The sequence below is a fragment of the Brachyhypopomus gauderio genome, chromosome 3 (genome assembly GCF_052324685.1).
Source record: "Brachyhypopomus gauderio isolate BG-103 chromosome 3, BGAUD_0.2, whole genome shotgun sequence".
NCBI classification, from domain to species: Eukaryota; Metazoa; Chordata; class Actinopteri; order Gymnotiformes; family Hypopomidae; genus Brachyhypopomus; species Brachyhypopomus gauderio.
The window spans coordinates 29,043,341-29,061,059 of record NC_135213.1 but is presented as its reverse complement, the minus strand read 5'-3'; the positions used below and the strand labels follow the sequence as shown (position 1 = coordinate 29,061,059).

Here is a 17,719-nt window from a genome sequence, read left to right as displayed (position 1 = left end):
TAATACTCAATTTGTCTCCATTTTAACCCCCCCCCCCTCCCCCCCCCGTCAACAACTTTGGGCTTTGGGCTAGTTTAGGCTTCTGAAGGGCGGGTTTTACACTGACTTTGTGCGGGATATTTTTGGAGGACCTGGCAACACTGCTTCCTGTACAGGCAAACGGGACGCAGCGAAAGTTTCACGACACGCTGGACCAGCATCAGCAAAAAAATTTATAATAAAAAATAGAGCACGATCCTCCAATCGAAATCGCTCCTCAACGCTCTGCTCGGCGGAGGCGCTTATACATGGCGATCGATCACGATATAATACTTAATTTGTGTCCATTTACACCTCCCTCCGCTAACAATTTACACTCGCCACATATATATATATGATGTACAAATGATGCAATACGTGCCATAAAGGAAAAAAAACATGAAAGTGCCGTTCCAGAATAACAAGTGAGAAGTATTTAAAACTTTTATTTAAAAATGTCTAAAGTCATGGCTCTTCTATGTATTTATTTAGCTACTTTTGTGCAATAATGGCATATACTTCTGTAAAAAGAGCTTCTCCGTGCAGTTTCCGCCTTCTTTTGGCAGATCTGTTAAGATGATTGGCTGCAGTAAAAAATGATTGACAGCTAACTCTGGCTGATAATTGGCTTAATAAAAATTGATTGACAACGAAAGTCTAGTATCTGATTGGCTGCATTCGAAAATGATTGACACATGCTCCGCCCTTTACCCACGCCCACCGGGGCTCCGGGCTGCAGCATTACATATATGAAAGTTTCTTCCGCATCTGTCCGTCACTGTAGTTCAAACACACCAAACACACCCGGCAAAGCGCTGAGACGAGCGAGGGAATTCAACATGTCGTGGTAAGCAAACGCAGTCCAGACTGTTTTCCGTCCTTATATCATTATATTCAACGTCAAACGCATTGCCAACGTCATTTCCTCGCTAATCTGACGCATTCCTCAAATTGTGAATATTTTGGTACGTTTCTTATAGATGTTCACATACACGCGGTAGTGTGTTTCGGCGTGTATGCACGCCCTCGTCTGGAGTGATTTAGGGGACTGTTGTCGCCTTCAAACCCGACCCTCACTCCGCAATAGCTTACTCATACCTGTCAAGTCTCCCGTTTTGGTCGGGAAACTACCAACTTTCCCGTCGTCCTCCCGTATTAATATTTTCCCGTAAATTTTCCGTATTGTAATGTAATATTTTCAGGGTTGCCAACTTTTGAAGATCGCTTGGAGTGAGATTTGAACCTGGAGGAGGTGGCGAGTGTAAATTGTGTGAGTGTAAATTCAATTGCGAACGTAAAATGGACACAAATTAAGTGTTATATCGCGATCTATCGATCGCCGGTGGTTGGCGCCAGAGCGAACTAGTAACTCATTGAATCATAGATGTGGATCAGAGGTAAATAAACTAGATTTTTTTCGGCGTGAGATATCGGAAGTGTGGCGTGAGAGCGTGTGAAAACGGTCAAATGCGTGTGTCTCACGCTCAATGCGTGAGAGTTGGCAACGCTGTATTTTTTTAATGCATTCGAGTGCCCCTCCAAAATGATTTATGTCGCTAGCCCCGCGAGAATGTCAACCTGCAGTAGCCCGAGTGTCCGTTCTCGCGAGATAAGTGCTGACAGCGGGAACAACAAACCCGAAAATCAAATCAGAGATGGATGAATGTAACGAGAGAAGGCGATCCTACCAAAAAAGTGAAGACTTTGTGTAAATATCTTGAAAAATGCGACAGCGAATTTACTTTACTTAATAAGAGTAGAATGAGCCACAATTACGCGTTTTGTAAGATTTGTAGCTGCAATTTTAGTGTCTCTCACGGGGGAAGGAACACCGCGGTGAAGTTAGTTTCAAGTTGGATATTGGATATTCAAGCTCCGCGGAGATTGCGGCATCTACCTCACGGTTAATCCGAATCAGGCACTATGAACTCGGCCAGCCGCTCTCTGTCGCTCCCTCCTCTCACGCGCGGAGGTTCACTTAGGGACCATCAATACATTTCCCAACTAGACACTCTTGAGAAACCAAAATAATTATTGTTCTGCCCTCAGTTAATGAGTAAGTTTAAATAAATAAATTAAATAATTCCTCATTTGATAATTCATGTTATTGTGTAAAGTTAAAAAAAAAAAAAAAGAATTGTATAGCTTACATTTGTTACCTGAGTTTTATTTTGAAACAAAACATTCGTTGTGACAAGCATCGTGGGTAACATAACGGAAAAAAGAAAAAGGGCTGTTGCCAGTGCGAACGAAGTGCAGTTTAGTTATGTCCCTCTGCCGTCTCAATCCTCCCCTAAGCCTTCAGAGAGCAATGGCTGTAAGTTTATTAGTGTTTTGAGATTATTTTGATTACATTGTGTGTTTCATATGCTTGTTGGAGATAGTTTGTAGCTTGTTGTTTCCCGCTAGCATGCTGTAGCTACCGAATTAGCATTTCAAAGCAACTATTTTTAGACATTGTAACGAGCTCGTTGGCATAACGATGAATCGATTTTTCTGTTGCCTTATTTCTGATTACAAACTGATGTATGTTTTTCCTTTCTTGTTTCTGTACATTTCAGTTTCACTCGACCTTTTAGAGCCAGGAGTTCTTAAAGCATATAATAAAGAGAATAGTGGCTTATGAAAGCGAGTTTGGCTTGCTGTTGATCTACGTTCACGTACAGCATAGAGTATCAACACGTAGTGGTAACAGTACAGTGAAAAGCCAAACCAGCAGTTGGCGATAGGAGAAAAACGAGATACAGCGATGGACAACAATAAAGCAAGCAGTTACAAAGAAGATAAGGATGTCTTGGAAGCTGTGTATGCTCGTTCAACTTCATTCAAGGCATCATCGAAAGGTAACTCTAGACATTCATCCTCCACGAGGTCAAAAATAGCCGAAGCAGCCGCCATGGCCCGAGCCTCAGCAGAAGCCGCACTAGCTAAAACATCCTACATCAAAAAACAATTAGAAATCAAACAACAACAAGCAGCACTTGATGCACATTTAGAAATATTAGAAACGGAAAAGGAAGCAGCAGCTGCTTCAGCGAGAGCCGAATTCTTGGAAGCAGCCGCAGAGCAAGACGACGTGGTCAGCACAAGAAGCCCAGTCTCACCACAACTTGCCCAACACAGAACTAAAGAGTATGTGCAACATCAAAATCAGCTAGGTGTCCCAGCTCAACCACCCCAAGATAAGGCATTTAAGTATGACAGAAATTCCCCTCCAAAGACACTGCCAATGTTCACACAAGTGAGACCTGTGCAAAGCCCTTTCCCCTCAGTCTACAATGAAGCAAACACAACAAATCTACCTTTAAGCGAACAAAGGGATCACGTAAGCCCATACAGTCTCAATCCTCCTCCCCATGGGTCTAGTGACACACCTATGATAGACTTTGCTAAGTTTCTTGCACGCAGAGAGTTAATTACCACAGGGCTCTTTAAGTTCGATGACACCCCAGAAAACTTTAGAGCATGGCGGTCATCCTTTTTAAATGCAACTGAAAATGTGGGGCTAACATGCAGTGAGGAGTTAGATCTCCTTGTTAAGTGGCTCGGTAAAGAGTCCTCTGACCATGTTAGAAGAATTAGAGCTGTTTACACCACTGATCCCAAAGCTGCCTTAGAAATGTCATGGGATAGGCTCCAAGATTGCTATGCTGCTCCAGAAATCGTTGAAAATGCTCTCTTCAAAAGGCTAGACAACTTCCCTCGCCTTACTAACAGAGACAATGTAAAACTAAGAGAGTTTAGTGATTTGCTTATGGAGCTGCTGATTGCCAAAAATGAGGGCTATCTTCCAGGTCTAGCTTACCTTGACACCCCACGTGGCATCAGGCCTATAGTTGAAAAACTGCCCCCAAGCCTACAAGATAAGTGGGTTCACACAGGCTCAAAATACAAGCACAATTACGAAGTGACATTTCCTCCTTTCTCTTTCTTCGTAACATTTGTTCAAGAGCAGGCCAAAGTCAGAAACGACCCAAGTTTTGCCCTAACATATGTCAGCCAGTCCTACAACAAAGGCGACAGAGCCCCATTCAAACAAACCAGTTACAAAGTGCCTATTTCTGTCCACAAAACTGACATTAACACAGCTGCTACAAGTGACAAAAATGAAGATCTAACACGTTACTGCCCAGTTCACAAGAAAATGCATCCCTTAGCCAAATGCAGAGCCTTTCGGATGAAATCACTCATAGAAAGACGTAACATCCTGAAAGAATACAAACGCTGCTTCAAATGTTGCTCTCCTAATCACACCGTAAGAGACTGTGGAATAACACTGAAGTGCGACGAATGTCGAAGTGAAAAACACTGCTCTGCTATGCATCCTGACACCGCACAACAACCTCAGTCACCATCTACACCTGAGTCAGAGGTAGAACCACCAGTCAGCTCTCCTCCTGAGGTAACGTCACGGTGCACCGAGATCTGCGGCGGAGCCAGCCTTCCACATTCTTGCTCTAAGGTATGCCTAGTCAAAGTATTCCCCAAAGGTCAGCCCGAACGCTCTGTCAAGATGTATGTGATCCTTGACGATCAGAGTAATTGCTCGTTAGCTAGTCCCGAATTCTTTGAGCTCTTTGGAATAGAAGGAGGCTTATTAGCATACAATATGAGAACGTGTGCAGGTTTAACAGAAAAGCTTGGCAGAAAGGCAGTGGGGTTCCAAATCGAGCCAGTAAGTGGAGGCTTATGCTTGGACCTTCCCCCTCTCATTGAATGTGACGAAATAATGTTTAACAGAGACGAAATACCGACTCCCGAAGTCGCCCTCGCACATGCCCACTTGAAACATCTCGCTCCTCACATTCCCAAACATGACCCCAATGCCCAGATAGCAGTCCTATTGGGTAGAGACCTTATTTGAGTCCACAAAGTGCGGCAGCAAGTCAATGGACCCCACGACGCCCCCTTTGCGCAGCGGTTGGATTTAGGGTGGGTAATCGTGGGTGAAGTGTGCCTCAGTGCTCATAAGACAACCGTTAATGTGTACAAAACTCAAGTGCTTCCCAATGGACGTCCATCTCTCCTCACTCCTTGCCACAACAGCATCATCATTAAAGAGAAACCATGCTACGGCGGGGAGCACAAGTATGGCCTCTCTAAACACGCAGTAAAGCCCACTGCAACTAAAGATGAGCTTGGGCACAGTATATTTGAAAGTACAGAGAGGGATAACAAATGTGCCATGTCTTTTGAGGATGAAACATTTCTAAAAATAATGGAAAAAGAAGTTTATCAGGATGAAAACAGTAGCTGGGTCGCACCCTTACCATTCAGGTCTCCTCGCTTACCACTCCCAAACAACAGGGACCAAGCAGTGTCCAGACTCAACTCTCTAAGACGTAACCTAACTAAAAAGCTTCAAGTGCAACAACAGTTCCTAGAGTTTATGGAAAAACTGTTCGAAAACAAGCATGCAGAAATCGCACCACCTATCAATGACAACACTGAACGCTGGTACCTGCCTATTTTCGGGGTATATCACCCCCAGAAACCCGGTCAGATACGGGTCGTCTTTGATTCAAGTGCTGAACATTTCGGTGCGTCCCTTAACTCAGTGCTGCTAACAGGTCCAGACCTCAATAACACTTTGCTTGGCGTGCTCATCCGGTTTAGAAAAGAACCTATCGCAGTCACTGCCGACATACAGCAGATGTTTTATGGATTCCTTGTCAAACCCGACCACAGAGACTATCTCAGGTTCTTATGGCACAAGGACAACGACCTATCAAAGGAGGTGCAGGAATACCGCATGCGTGTACATGTTTTCGGAAACAGTCCATCGCCAGCGGTGGCTATCTATTGTCTACGGAAAGCTATCCAGGAAGGTGAGCAGAAGTTTGGAACTGACACAAGGCACTTCGTTGAGAGACACTTCTATGTGGACGATGGGTTGATTTCACTTCCCACAGAGTCTGCAGCAACAGACCTGCTCAAACGCACATGTGCATCACTAGCTGAGTCTAATGTCAAGCTCCACAAAATCGCCTCAAACAGCATTTCAGTCATGCGAGCCTTTGAACCCAATGATCTAGCCACAGGCATCAAAGACCTAAGCTTAGACAACGACACTCTACCAGCGCAAAGAAGCCTAGGTCTATGCTGGGACATTAACACAGACACCTTTACTTTCAAAGCAGCTGTGAATGACAAACCCTACACTAGACGTGGCGTGCTCTCAGTGATCAACAGTATCTTTGACCCCTTGGGGTTAGCAGCGCCAGTAACAATAAAGGGCAGACTGTTGCTACGTGAACTTGCAAATGGAGTCCAAGAATGGGATGCCCCTCTCCCAGAGGACAAAATGAACACATGGGAAACATGGAAAATGTCACTACAAAATCTAAGCAGCCTGAAGGTCCCACGCTGCTACGTGCCAGCTTCTCTCTCACAGTCCACTTACACCGAACTGTGTGTCTTTTCCGATGCGTCAAGCTGGGCCATTGCTGCAGTAGCATACTTAAGAACTGTCAATGAACACGGACAATGTAAGGTCGGTTTTGTACTTGGAAAAGCAAAACTGTCGCCACGGCCAGAGCCCACAATACCTCGCCTCGAATTATGTGGAGCTGTTCTAGCGGTAGAAATAGCTGAGCTCATCCTGGATGAACTGGATCACAAACCGAACATAGTCAATTTCTATTGTGATAGCAGAGTGGTCCTTGGTTACATCTGCAACGACTCGAAACGCTTTTATGTGTACGTCCATAATCGTGTCCACCGTATACGTCAGACCACAACTCCTGAACAGTGGCACTATGTCGTATCAGAACAAAACCCTGCCGATCTAGCAACCAGATCTGTACCAGCATCACAGCTTATGGACACTATGTGGTTTAAAGGACCTGACTTCCTCTATAAACCTCCTAAATCAGGGACATTTGAGCCCTTTGATCTAATCCAGCCTGAAAGAGACATTGAAATCAGACAAGTCACTACCCTTGCAACAAACATTCAAAAAAGAGGCCTCACACCAGAACGCTTCCACCGCTTTTCTACATGGAACTCACTAGTGCGTGCTGTTGCCTTTCTGATTCATCAAGCTCGCTCCCACACAACTAACAAATCATCTCATCACTCATGCAAAGGCTGGCACCAGTGTAACAAGCCACGCACACCTGAGGAACTGGGAAGAGCCAAAAACATCATTCTTCAGTCTGTTCAAAGAAATACTTATCCAGAGGAGTGCACTGCTCTCCTAGCCAAGCAAGTTGTCCCTAGCTCAAGTGCCATCTTACCTCTCGACCCTTATATAAGTGAAGGCCTCATCAGAGTCGGGGGGCGTCTCAGACATGCTTCGCTGAGGACAGAGGTAAAAAACCCTATTCTCCTCCCAAATAAGCTCCATGTAACTAAACTACTAGTAAAACACTATCACAAAAAAGTAATGCATCAAGGAAGGCAGTTCACAGAGGGAGCCATTAGGCAAGCAGGATTCTGGGTTGTAGCTGGCAAAAGACTTGTCTCATCTATTATTCACCAGTGTGTAACATGCCGAAAACTCAGGGGAAAACTAGAGACTCAAAAAATGGCAGACCTTCCTCCCGAGAGACTCAACACGTCCCCACCTTTCTCCTATGTCGGCCTGGATGTATTCGGCCCATGGACAGTAGCCACACGACGCACACGAGGTAGTGCAGCTGAAAGCAAAAGGTGGGCCATACTGTTCACGTGTATGACTACCAGAGGTGTACACATCGAAATCATAGAGTCTATGGATGCAAACAGCTGCATAAATGCATTACGTAGATTCTTTGCAATTAGAGGACCAGCCAAGCAACTCCGATCCGATAGGGGCACAAACTTCATCGCAGCCAGTGTGGAACTAGGCATGGCGCAAACAAATGACAACCAACCAAACATTCTCAACTTTCTCCATACCAACGGCTGCACGTGGGAGTTTAACCCTCCTCATGCCTCCCACATGGGTGGCGTTTGGGAGAGGATGATCGGAGTGACACGCAAAATACTGGACTCTATGCTCTTGCAAAATAAACATGCACGTCTGACGCATGAAGTGCTTTGTACCTTGATGGCCGAGGTAACCTCCATAATCAATGCTAGACCCTTAGTTCCCATCTCAACAGATCCATCATCTCCATTCCTGCTTTGCCCCGCAATGCTCTTGACCCAAAAGCAGCACGTGGCTAGTCCACCTGGAGATTTCACCGCCAAAGATCTACTCAGAAACCAGTGGAAGCAGGTGCAGGCACTTGCAAATGAGTTTTGGAACCGCTGGAGGAACGAATATCTCAGCACCCTTCAGTCCAGGCGCAAGTGGCACAAAACACACCGCAACCTCCAAACAGGTGATGTCGTGCTGCTAAAACAAAGTCAAGCACCGAGGAATGAATGGACAATGGCGATTATCACATCAACCTTTCTAAGTAGGGATGGGAGGATCAGGAAGGTCGAAGTGAGGACATCATCTCAAGGTGTTACAAGGACTTATCTGCGTCCCATCTCAGATATTATTGTTCTCATAGAAAGTGGACAGTGACTGATTAAAAGTAGTAGTGGCATCAGTAATGCCAAGCGGGGAGTGTTCTGCCCTCAGTTAATGAGTAAGTTTAAATAAATAAATTAAATAATTCCTCATTTGATAATTCATGTTATTGTGTAAAGTTAAAAAAAAAAAAAAGAATTGTATAGCTTACATTTGTTACCTGAGTTTTATTTTGAAACAAAACATTCGTTGTGACAAGCATCGTGGGTAACATAACGGAAAAAAGAAAAAGGGCTGTTGCCAGTGCGAACGAAGTGCAGTTTAGTTATGTCCCTCTGCCGTCTCAATCCTCCCCTAAGCCTTCAGAGAGCAATGGCTGTAAGTTTATTAGTGTTTTGAGATTATTTTGATTACATTGTGTGTTTCATATGCTTGTTGGAGATAGTTTGTAGCTTGTTGTTTCCCGCTAGCATGCTGTAGCTACCGAATTAGCATTTCAAAGCAACTATTTTTAGACATTGTAACGAGCTCGTTGGCATAACGATGAATCGATTTTTCTGTTGCCTTATTTCTGATTACAAACTGATGTATGTTTTTCCTTTCTTGTTTCTGTACATTTCAGTTTCACTCGACCTTTTAGAGCCAGGAGTTCTTAAAGCATATAATAAAGAGAATAGTGGCTTATGAAAGCGAGTTTGGCTTGCTGTTGATCTACGTTCACGTACAGCATAGAGTATCAACACGTAGTGGTAACAGTACAATTATAAATCATTGTCTTATGACCACCTGAGTGGAAAATGATATCAAATCATGCCAAAAAGATTACATCAGTGAGGCACACTCATTTAAATGCCATTTTAGGCTTTTTTCCATTTTTAGCGATTTTTTTATTTGAAAATATCACGATTTATCTTCAATAGCTTCAAGGTTGTTTGACCCACTGTCTCAGAATCAGAGTGAAAATATTCTGCTAGACTGGACAGATGAGGCACACTCATTTATATGCCATTTTAGGCTTTTTTCCTTGTAAATCTCTTGTAATGCTATCAGGTAGACTAACTGATTTAGCCTAAATTTAGGCTAAATTTAAACATGGGTCTGTGGCGGGAGCTGAGTGCAGAGCATTGAGAAGCGATTTCAATTGGAGGATCGAGTGTTCAATGTAGAGGAGGCAAAAATATCTTTGCCAACTCGACAAGCGGTTCATGTGCAACATTTCTCTGTCGACAATAATGTGACTCTTTGGCACGACTGTCCCATTCACAGATGAAACAACAGGACTTGGTATAGCCGAGCTGCAGTCCCAGTAACAGAGCAACGACTTTCAGATCTCCACAGATATCCCAGTTGTACCTGCTGTACTGGATGTGGTTGAGCAACAGTTACAACAGAAACTGTCTACTTGTGCAAAAAACAGCAGACACCATCCCTGCAGTCTGGAACCCAGCAACTCTGCTTTTGCTTTTGACACACCCAAATCTCTGACCAAATCGTTCAATTCTGACTGCGTTATCAGATGTGAATCACCTGATGAGCAAGGTTCAAAATCTGGGTCAATGTCACTATCAGTACCCTGCACTGGAGTTCCTTCATCTGGTTCGTCTAAGGTCCAGTCCTCGCGTGGTTTTGGAATTGGGAGTTGTCATATGGCACAGGTCTCATTGCTGAAGGCAGATTAGGATATTCAGTTAATTCAGAAGTTGACTTCTTGTTTTTGGCAGAGAAACCAGATACATTAGTCAAACAAAAATAACCGTCACATGGTGTTTTTGTTCTCGGCAGATCATCAGAACAGCCAGGCTCTTATGGCGCATTTCCACTAGGGCCTGCTTGGCGCGGTACGGTTCGATTTGCAACGGAACGGTACGGTCGCGTTGTTTCCATTACAATGGTGAACCACCCCAATGTGGGTGGAGTCGCTGTTGGCGCGCGGGTTGTAGTGTCGTGACATCATTTGTATGCGACCACAACACCGGTCGATGCCCCTTAACACATAGCATTATTGTATCTTATTTATCTTTATCTTCATTATTGTATGTGGTTGCTCTAATTATTGATAATAATTTGGTATTACTCAAACAGGCTGAACACACCCTGCATAAAAAGCATCAGCCATACAATCAAATGAAATCAAACTTTATTATGAAATATAGATATTTAAAGTACAACATATGTAAATAATATAGTTATAGTTTAAAAAAGTGCAAAAAGCAAATTACCTAAAAATAACGTATAGCTTTATATGAAATAAATATTTATAGTACTACAAGCAACATTTTGTGTGCTTTTACTGGTGTCCGTCTCGCATGGTTCACAAGTTCGCCAAGCACCCCGAGGAAAGCCCGGTTGAAGGAAACATTTTCCGCCAACTCCACTCGCCTCGTCAGTGGAAGGGGAATCTTGAACGTAAAAAATAACAAATATTAAACACAAGCATTCCCGTGAAAGCAACAACAATATAGCGTAACTGCACAAAATGTGTAGCACGTCATCGCTGCTTATGCTGTGTTTATGGCTACAGCTAACTAGCAACTAGCAAGGCTAAGAGCTAGCTATTGTACAGTAGTGACTGTGGTGGTAACTAACTACAAACACAGCTCTAAATTCCTGCGTTTACAATAGATGCGTTCCTATTACGTTCATATTACATCTTTTACGAGCCTAGTAGTAATACTGTGAAATCACAATACACTCACCATTCTCCGTGGCCTCCAGCACCGACATTGTCCAGCACGTTTTCTCTTCCGTTACTGGCTGGCCGGTGACCGTATATGGCATCCATTTGCTGGAACCATTTCCAGTCTTTGCGGTTTGCTCCGCTGTGTCCGTTATGGTCCTTCACCGCCCGGTAATCGCTTTAAGCTTTTTTAGCTTGGACCGACCGGCACTGCTGAACGGACCGCTGGTAGCCATGAGTGGCCATTAGCGCGGAAACCTCGCTAAAAACCTTTACATTTCTAGTGGCCCCGTCCAGTTCGCCCTGGATTTTTTGATCGCTGATTATTAACAGAAAGGTTTGTACCTCGGCATTTGACCAGGGAACAGACTTCGCTCCTTGAGTTTTAAAAATGGCTGAGGAGTCCATAGCATAGCGGAGGAGTCGCTCTCCTGATGCAACCTGTGACGACACTCCCTGGCCAATCAGTGTCGTGCTGTTCCTCCACGTCACAGAACTGTACCGCTTCGGAACGGTTAGAACCTTGAGAGAGTCGGTACGAAAAAAGTACCCGAAGGAGCCGGCTCACTGGGAACTGGTACTAATGGAAACAGTCACAAACCGTCGCGAATCGAACTGTACCGCGCCAAGTAGGCCCTAGTGGAAATGCGCCATTAGACAGTGCATGTTGTGAAGCAAATGTGAGGTGTCCATTTCTTGTCTTGGTCACCAATTTTGCAGCCGAAATACAAATGATAAGCTTTCTTCACAAGAGCAGTTATAGAACGTCTCTGAGACGCAAGTGTATATTTTGCCACAAATATAGCAGAATGTATCGCGGCTGTTACGACATTGACAAGACATATCGCCAGACAGCAAAACGGCTATAGCATTAAATTTACTTACTGTTATATTGATAGACACTGTACTTTACTAGAATGATGCACACATACACACTAGCTTACTGTATTAACCAAAGGAGCAGGATCGGTTTATGCAAGCCACCTTCACAGCATGCTGAGAAAGCGCCAAGCTTGTTCTGACTTGCCCAGGTATGCCCAAGATGTCATATTTCCACAGAACAGCTTCCACCCTGGTCACCTAACAGTGTTCAAGAAGCAAAAAAAATGTTGTACACTGATAATTATCAGTGTAGGCTAACAGATAGAGTTTAAACTTTAAGGGAGCTTAAGGAGTGAATATATTGAAGTCAGGCTCTGGAAGACTGCAAAACTACGCAGCAGGCCGAGAAAATGCCTCTATCGGTTGAAGACAAGTAGGGACACACTTCCTCCTTCCTCTAAGCCTTGAGCCACACTATGACAGCGAGTGGGCGTGGCCCCAAGGAGACAAACCAGTACTAATGGCAGGAAACTATCAAAACAAATCCACACTATCCATAGTAGCTCTGGAAATAATCTGAGCAAGGACTAAATTTGAAACATTGATTGTGTTGCAGAAGAGGCTATAAGGCAGGTAAAATAACTACAGGCAAAGCTCTAATGAATATGGGCTATAAGGTGCTTCCGTAAGATGCTGTTAGTTTTTAGATTGACTGTAATTGAATAGAAACAGAGCCCAGAGTCTGGCTGTTAGCGACACTGAGGTTTGAGTGCAGTCACATTGGTAATGAACCGTGCTCTGTGTAAACACTGAGTGTTTATGAGCACAGGGTGACTGCATCACTGCAGTTGAAGGGCATGAGTGTGGATGGGACTGACGCCTGTGTTCTCACTTCAGCTCCGCCTCCCTCAAGCACTACCAGGCCGGCATGGTGCTTAGCGGCACTGGAGACGCTCTCGGCTACCGCTGGGAATTCGTCTTTTCCGGGAAAGCCATCCACCAGGTAGGGTCTGCACACATGGTTCTGACTAATTAAACAGGGCTGGATTAACAGCAATACAACAGCAAAGCAGTGTGTGATTCTAATGCAGTGTATGATTCTAATGTAGTGTATAATTTTGCTTTGCTTCATTGATGTGCTCTTACAAACCCCAAAAGATATTCCGTGATGGTTGTTAACGATGGTGATGATAACTGTAGTGGATGTCTGGTGTGGTGTTTAGCAGCAAAGCGCCTTGATGGAGGCACAAGAGGGTGAAGACATGCTGCCTTTATATCTGAATAACTGTTTTATCTGGACAACTAGCTTTCTTAAACCTAATAAATAATATAAAGGTCAACATGTGAAAGCATTCCAAAGAAGGATGTTGTGATGGAATGCTGAAACTATGGTAACGTGTGATGTCACACCTTTGCCCAGAATAAAACAGTAGCATCTCTCTTGGCATCTCTTGGCTAACAGCAGCAGTGGTCTGGAAGCTCGTTTCTGGTTTTAGCTTCTGGATTTAGCTTCTGGCTCCTGCATGGCGTGCAGATGGCCACACAGATGTTACCACCTTGGTTTGGTCATGATGCACCAGTAAGGGGTCTGGGTGGTCTTAAAGGAAGCTCATACTGGAAAAACCAACTCTACTCACTCTCCAGTGAGCGACATGACAATCCATATTCGGTTTCATGTCAGCTGTTCTAATATATAAAAAATAGATTTTTATGATTTATGTCCCCTGTTCAGTCTCTCAACCTTCTTGTTTTCTTTTGGTAGGATGTTCAGAAGCTGGGAGGTGTAAAGAACATCAGTGTTAAACTGCCTGACTGGCCGGTCAGTGACGACACGGTCCTTCACCTGGCCACGGCCGAAGCCTTAGCAACAGGTCTGTCCACCGAACCACCTAGAGATGATCCCTCAGCTCACCATGTGTGAGAAGAGTACCAATAACTCCTCACTGCTGTCTTCCAGGAAAGGAAGGGGAGGAGCTCCTGCAGGAAGTGGCTTTCCGTTATGTGGAAGGGATGAAGGACATGGACGGGAGAGCACCGGGAATGACTACCATCAATTGTATAAATCACAAATTATTTCAATGGCATTTTATAATACTGTTGCAGATGAGCTTGTTACTGTTTCTATACTAGATTTGGTGTGTGTGTGTGTGTAGCTGTGGCTCGGTTACAGCCGGGCAGGATTGGGGGCTACAGGATCCCGTATGATGAGAAGAGTGGGGGCTGCGGAGCTGCCATGAGGGCCATGTGTATCGGCCTGAGGTGAGGCCACGTGTTCACGTTACCATACAACACGAGGTGAGGCCACGTGTTCACGTTATCATACAACGCGAGGTGAGGCCACGTGTTCACGTTATCATACAACGCGAGGTGAGGCCACGTGTTCACGTTACCATACAACGCGAGGTGAGGCCACGTGTTCACGTTACCTTACAACGCGAGGTGAGGCTACGTGTTCACGTTACCATACAACGCGAGGTGAGGCCACGTGTTCACGTTACCATACAACACGAGGTGAGGCCACGTGTTCACGTTACCATACAACACGAGGTGAGGCCACGTATTCACGTTACCATAAAACATGAGGTGAGGCCCCGTGTGAATGATAAAATAAAAACACGAGGTAAGGTTACATGTGAGTTACAATAAAAACACGAGGTGAGGCCACGTGTGAACGTTACAGCATGAAGTAAAAACACTTCTGTGCTTGACCCCTCGTGCTTGTGCCAGGTATCCTGGGCCGGAGCAGCTGTCCTCGTTGGTTGCCGTTGCTGTGGAGACTGGAAGAATGACTCACCCTCATCCAACTGGATTCCTCGGGGCTGTGGCTTCAGCGCTGTTTGCAGCTTATGCCATCCAGCGACGTCCAATCACAACCTGGGGGCTTGGCTTACTGAAAGAAGCCTGTCCAATAGCGAAGGAGTTTGTGAAGTCTGCAGGATACGCTGTCAGTGAGACAGAGAGAGACTGGGGATACTTCACTGACAAATGGGAATGGTGAGGTGCAGGAGATCTAAAGGACCTAATGGAAGACCACAACCATAAAAAATAAACAAGTATTTCTTTATGAAGTATAATTATAAATTATACATTTCTTGTTAATAATTATGGTGAGAGGTCTGCATGAGACAATTCAGATTTTCAAATGATAAAATTTTATATAAAATTATCAAATTTGTTATATAAAAAAGTACCAAACTACCTTTTTTCACTTCACTGTTTTTCTTTCTTCAGGTATCTCGAACTCAGAGGCTTGTCATCGGGGACTGGGCCTGTGGAGTGGCCTGACCAATACGGGCCTGCTCAACGTGATGCAGCCTATAAGAGCTTCAGCTGGTCAGGATGGGGTGGAAGTAGTGGTCATGATGCACCAATGATAGCTCTGGATGCCCTTCTTGGGGCGGGCTCAAGCTGGGAGGAGCTTGTGAATAGAGCAGCATTCCATGGAGGTTAGCACGTCTTGCCCGTGTGTGTTTTGAGTGAAGGTGTGAGGTAGCTGTTCCTGAGGGTGATGGTGGTTGTCTCTCCGTCTGTAGGAGACTCCGACAGCACCGCGGTGATCGCCTGCTGCTGCTGGGGCCTGCTGTATGGAACAGAAGGAGTTCCGGAATGTAACTATAGCAACCTGGAGTACAGGGACCGGCTGGAGAAGAGCGCGGAGAAACTGTACGAGCTGTCACACTGAAACGGAGGAGGAGTTATTTCCCCCTGGACCCCAAATCCTTTAACCTTCTCCGGGTTCCCAAATCCTTTTTCTTCATGTGAGAAGGTCTGAAGTTTGGGCGGTTCTATGTTATAGCGATGCGAAGACTCTGATCCTGCTGTGAACCAGAGTGCCTGTTTCTGGGCTTTTAAGAACATTCACTGATGTAAACAATGATTCGCAGATAAGGGTGAGGGGAATCTTGTCAGCACTACAGTCTCTTTTCACATAACTGAACGGAGGAGCCTTATCATGGGTTACTCATTGACCAAATCAATGTTTGAGTAGATATAGGAGAAACCCGTGTGCTTTATTTTTAAGAAACAGCGGCTGCCCTCTGAAATATGCCACTGTAATAACACTGTGTGGCGTGACTCCACATGCCTCAGCAGAGCCTGCCATTTTAATTCAGTTCAATGTTTACAACATGTTATGCAATGCTTGGGTTTTATGTATGTGTTTAGTTAAAACATGTATTTTTTTTACTTTCTGGTGGCTTGGTGGTTAGCATTGTTGCCTGTCGGAGGTTTAGGTTTGTGTCCCTGTCTGGGTGGAGTTTCCATGTTCTCCCAGGGTCTGCGTGGCTTTTCTTCAGGGTGTCTACTTTCCACCCACAGTCCACAGATCAAAATTGGCTGCTTTAATAATTGTCTGGGTATGTGTGAATGCCTGCATGCCCAGTGATGGGTAGTGCTGTGTCCTGGGTGTTGTCCTGTCTCCCCTCCCTGTGCCTGTTGTCCTCCAGGGGGCGCCATTTTCTGGTTGAAAAGACACTAACGCTTCTCAACAATGTGACAGGATATCGTGCCGTGTCTTGATTTTAAAGTGTCCTTGAATACTGAGAACGTACCTATTTAAGAAAAACTTCACATCATAATATGACCTTGAAAAAGCTATGCACTCAAAATAGTGTTACTTGCTATGAAAATGCCTTTCTCCCCTTCTTCTGTGTTGACACCATTGGATGTGGGACGTAGCCAATCATCGTGAAGCAATCAAGCGATGCATCAACAATCCAGAAAAGAAGCGACGACAAGAAGCCAATGGAAACGGTTACCAAGTACTGTGCCCGTCATGTGCATGTCTGGTCCAGCCAGACCCAAGTGACCTGGTTGGCTGGGGGTGATGGTCAAGAGACTAGCATGGCTGAGCCCGGCACAGGAGAGGCCACACTACCACTAAATTATGCAGTGAGGGACCTCCATGAGTAGATAGAATAGAATAGCTTAATTGTCACTGAATAAACATTTTTGTGAGACAGTCCTGGAGACAGTGAAGTACAGTTTAGCTCCACAAAGCAGCAATTGGGGGGGAAAGAAACTACATGTGCAGACAGAGTATAGTTAAAAAATTTACAAAAGGAATATTTACAGTATAAGAAAAATATGAATATATATAATAAAGATATATGAATGAATGAATTATATATATATATATATATATATATATATATATATATATATATATATATATATATATATATATACACACACACACACACACGGTCTACAGGATAATTAAAGTGATAGGCCTATGTGCAACAGGGGGGCAGTTCATCGAGATGGATGATAGGGTGTGTGGTAGGGTTGCAGCGGTAACCGGTTTCACGGTATACCACGGTATTAAAATGCACGGTTATCATACCGTGTGCGTTTGCTTATTACCGGTAAAAAGCAAGCCAGCGGAGAAACTGACCCGCGCATGCGCAACTCCGCTCCGGTTCAGCTACTCAGCACACAGCAGTGAGAATGGCAGAAAGTGCATCAGACTTAACACATTTTTTAACAAAAAAAAAGCTAAACTAAAATCAGTGGCGAAAATGACGTAATCGCGGTGGCTCCGCCCGTGCGCGAGGGTCTCGCGCGCTGTCGATTCGCGAGGTCGTGCACCTCTCGAATTTTGTAACTTTGCGCGCGCTGCGCCTCAGCGCAATGAACAAAGTCATGTTTGCAGGATTCATACACGTTTAAAAGGTGGAATTAAAACACTTTTACGTCACTTTAAAGGTCCGTTTCAATATTTCCCAGCACCTTAAACTTAATTAAGTTAAATATTT

At 44.5% G+C, this 17,719-nt stretch overlaps 2 protein-coding genes across 2 annotated transcripts in view; one reads left to right on the top strand and one right to left on the bottom strand.

Moving 5' to 3' along the window:
* The window catches only part of LOC143511006 (double C2-like domain-containing protein alpha), a 59,549-nt gene extending 47,323 nt beyond the window's left edge, over positions 1–12,226 (bottom strand). Inside the window, exon 1 of the mRNA XM_077000975.1 lies at positions 12,126–12,226. The gene's annotated coding sequence lies outside the window, so the exon portion shown is untranslated. The remainder of the gene's footprint in view (positions 1–12,125) is intronic.
* Positions 728–17,492, top strand: LOC143511007 (ADP-ribosylhydrolase ARH1-like). Its single transcript, XM_077000976.1, has 8 exons — positions 728–865; positions 12,861–12,966; positions 13,726–13,834; positions 13,921–14,019; positions 14,117–14,222; positions 14,691–14,957; positions 15,195–15,409; positions 15,497–17,492. The coding sequence occupies exons 1-8, from the start codon at positions 768–770 to the stop codon at positions 15,643–15,645; spliced, it is 1,149 nt and encodes a 382-aa protein (XP_076857091.1). The 5' UTR covers positions 728–767; the 3' UTR covers positions 15,646–17,492.
* The last annotated feature ends 227 nt before the right edge of the window (positions 17,493–17,719 follow it).

Coding starts and splice junctions, on each gene's coding strand:
- LOC143511007 (XM_077000976.1), top strand. CDS start 768: ATGAAAGTTTCTTCCGCATCTGTCCGTCACTGTAGTTCAAACACACCA. Junction 14,958..15,194: donor TTCACTGACAAATGGGAATG/GTGAGGTGCAGG, acceptor TTCTTTCTTCAG/GTATCTCGAACTCAGAGGCT. Junction 15,410..15,496: donor TAGAGCAGCATTCCATGGAG/GTTAGCACGTCT, acceptor CTCCGTCTGTAG/GAGACTCCGACAGCACCGCG.